Genomic DNA, 2,991 nt, shown 5'->3' with positions numbered 1-2,991 from the left:
TCTCTATCAGATCAATCTGAGGTTAGCTAGGGTTTAACTTGTGTTGGTTTCCTCTTTGTTTATATATTGATTCCAATGATGAATAAATCTGATCTGTGGCTGTTTGTTTTGTAGATATGGAGTCTTCAGCTGCGAATATAGAGAGGGAGAATCAGAAGAACAACTGATTGGTTCTGGTAAAGGTGATGTCTTTATTCTCTCTGTCTAATTATGGTTAGTCAAATTGGTATATGAAACTTATTGTGCTTGTTTGGTTGGAAAAGTTATTTAGTTGAGAAGGTGATTGTGATTGTTTGTTAGTTAAAAAAAAATGATTATCTCTATATGATTGCTTTTGAAAATAGTGTTGACTTTAAGGAAAGTGTATAGATGTTGTTTGTACTGTGTAGTGTCTGAACATGTACTTTAAAGTGGGTTGTGTTTAACTTTTCTGTTATAGTCATCAAAACGTTTATTTAGCTTTGTGAATATTGTGTCTACCTTAAGTAGAAAGATATTGTGTTGTCTAATCAAGAAAGATACACAATTATTTTGTGTATCTTTCTATGTATAAACAAAGATTTATATCTTTATAAACCAAAGTAAAACACTGAGAATTAACTCTTCTCAGTTTATCTTTTCCTCATTATTAACTCTTGTCAGTTTATCTTTCTCTTAAAACACAACTAATGAGTTCAAGAAACCCTTTCAATTTTACTCAAGCTAATTTTACGGACCTGTTGAATTCTCAACAGGATTCTAACATTTCTGATTCTAATCCTCTTCTTCCAAATTCCACACAAACCTCTGAGCTTAATCAGTTTAACACCCCTTTCTCTTCTCAGCCTCTCCAGTTTAGCTCCCCTTTCTCTTCTCAGCCTCTCCAATTTAGCTGTCCAACTGTCCCTGAAGAGTGTATTCAGCTTAGTGGTGATGATAATGAAGCAGAGGGAGGTAAAACAAGTAGGTTGAGGTGGACTAACCAGGAGGATGTGAAGCTGATAAGTGCCTGGTTAAATACCAGCAAGGACCCTGTTGTGGGTAATGAGCAAAGGGTTGATTGCTTTTGGAAGCGCATTGCAGCCTATTTCCAAGCAAGTGAGGGAGCATCCACTAGAGGGCCTGTCCAATGTAAGGCTAGGTGGAGCAAGATTAATAAAGATGTTAACAAGTTCGTTGGTTGTTACTCACAAGCTTCTGCAAGAAAGAAGAGTGGAGAATCTGAAGATGATGTCTTGTCATTGGCACATGTGCTGTACAAGAATGACATGAAGAAGGCATTTAATCTTGGCCATTGCTGGAGGGAGCTCAAAAATGATCAGAAATGGAACACAGCTGATTGTAGCTCTAAAAGGAGCAAGCTTGATGCAGAAGGAGCTTACTCGTCTAGTTCAACAAATGATGGAGTTGAGGTGAGGCCTCCTGGTGTTAAAGCTTCCAAGAAGAAAGGGAAGACACCTCTAATGAGCAATGATGTTGAGGATAGTGGAAAGGTGAAGCTTGATAGGATCATAGCTATGAAGGATAAGGAACAAGCTGCTAAAGAAAGGCAAGGCAAAATGAAAGTACTTCAAAGTCTTCTTAACAAGACTGACCTAACACCAGCTCAAGTTATACTTAGGGATAAGCTACAAGACCAAATGTTCAGTGACACTTAGGTTATATTCTCCTCTTTGATAAGCTAACTGTTATTGTGCTAATAATGTTCTGTTATTGTGCTAATAATGTTCTGGATTGTGCTAATAATGTTCTGGATTGTGCTAATAATGTGTTGCATATATTCTCTTGAAGCATAGTTGCTGTTTTTGTCATTAATCTTTGTTTTGGTTTGTTGTGTTTCAGGTTCTGTCTTGGAGTGTCATGGAAAACCTGTGAAGTTGTCTTCTGGGGTAAACTGTGGGTTATCATGGACTGGTAAAGTGAAATGAAGCTGTTTTGGTTTGAAAAGTGAAGCTACTTTGTTGTCTTCTGAATTGTTTTTTTTTGCCATTCACAATAAACCCGTGAAGCCCTTTGTCTTTTTTTGTGTGAACTTGTAGGTTTGTTCTATATATTTCCCATGTTGTATTCAATCTTTTCATTTTCAGCCTTTCTTTCAGTTTAAATCCCACCAATCGAGTCTCTTTGTAATATTTTCGAATGTCAAATATTTTGCATTATGTAATTCAGATTTGCATATCTATTTGATTATAATCTTTCTTCTTCTCAGTTTTTAACAAGTACAAGTCAAAACACCCAATGTTTGTAAACCCAAAAGCAAAACCCAAAATCTTTACCCAAGTCCCAAAAAAGTTTTAAAAAAACTTCTCAAACTGTAATAAGTCTTACACCAAAAGAAAATGTCAAATTCCAGTTATGATGAAGAGGTGGAGGAAGAGGTTGATGAAATGATCGAGGAGGAAGTTGAGAACATTGTTCAGGAGATTCAACACCATTACATTCATACGGAAGATTTACCATCTCAAGTATTCAGAAGAAATTACGTTGATAGAGACCGGGAAGGAGGCCATATTCAGTTATGGAATGATTACTTTAGTGAATCTCCAACTTACACTAACGCTATGTTCCGCCGACGGTTTAGAATGAATAAACCGTTATTCTTGCGTATTGTTAATACTCTGGAGAATGGAGTACCGTACTTCGTCCAAAGACGAGATGCAACTGGAAGACTCGGTCTTTCCGCGCTTCAAAAATGTACGGCAGCTATTCGGATGATGGCATACGGATGTGCGGCAGATGCGGTGGATGAGTATTTACGTCTTGCTGAAACCACTGCGCACAAATGCCTTGAAGCTTTTGTAGACGGAGTAATAACTTTTTTTGGAGATGAGTACCTCCGAAGGCCTACAGCAGAAGATCTCCAACGATTATTGAATATTGGAGAACATCGCGGATTTCCCGGAATGGTAGGGAGCATAGATTGTATGCATTGGGAGTGGAAAAATTGTCCAACAGCATGGAAAGGACAATATTCACGTGGATCTGGAAAACCGACAATCGTACTAGAGGCAG

At 37.6% G+C, this 2,991-nt stretch overlaps 2 protein-coding genes across 2 annotated transcripts; both read left to right on the top strand.

Moving 5' to 3' along the window:
* Positions 1 to 668: 668 nt before the first annotated feature.
* Positions 669 to 1,907, top strand: LOC111831380 (glutathione S-transferase T3-like). The gene is made up of 2 exons (XM_023785479.1): positions 669 to 1,626; positions 1,822 to 1,907. The coding sequence occupies exons 1-2, from the start codon at positions 669 to 671 to the stop codon at positions 1,905 to 1,907; spliced, it is 1,044 nt and encodes a 347-aa protein (XP_023641247.1).
* Positions 1,908 to 2,318: 411 nt separating this feature from the next.
* Positions 2,319 to 2,978, top strand: LOC111831481 (the record flags this gene model as incomplete). The annotated part of the gene is made up of 1 exon (XM_023785951.1): positions 2,319 to 2,978. A coding segment is annotated over exon 1 (660 nt), but the record flags the coding sequence as incomplete, so codon positions are not given.
* Between the last annotated feature and the right edge of the window lie 13 nt (positions 2,979 to 2,991).

The sequence above is a fragment of the Capsella rubella genome, unplaced genomic scaffold (genome assembly GCF_000375325.1).
Source record: "Capsella rubella cultivar Monte Gargano unplaced genomic scaffold, Caprub1_0 scaffold_336, whole genome shotgun sequence".
Lineage (NCBI taxonomy): Eukaryota > Viridiplantae > Streptophyta > Magnoliopsida > Brassicales > Brassicaceae > Capsella > Capsella rubella.
The sequence above is the reverse complement of the archived record's forward strand: the minus strand, read 5'-3'. Positions and strand labels throughout refer to the sequence as shown.

Bases quoted from the DNA above. Each gene is read 5' to 3' on its own strand.
- LOC111831380 (XM_023785479.1), top strand. From the start codon at position 669: ATGAGTTCAAGAAACCCTTTCAATTTTACTCAAGCTAATTTTACGGAC. The intron at 1,627-1,821 runs GTGACACTTAGG...GTTGTGTTTCAG, and splicing joins GCTACAAGACCAAATGTTCA to GTTCTGTCTTGGAGTGTCAT.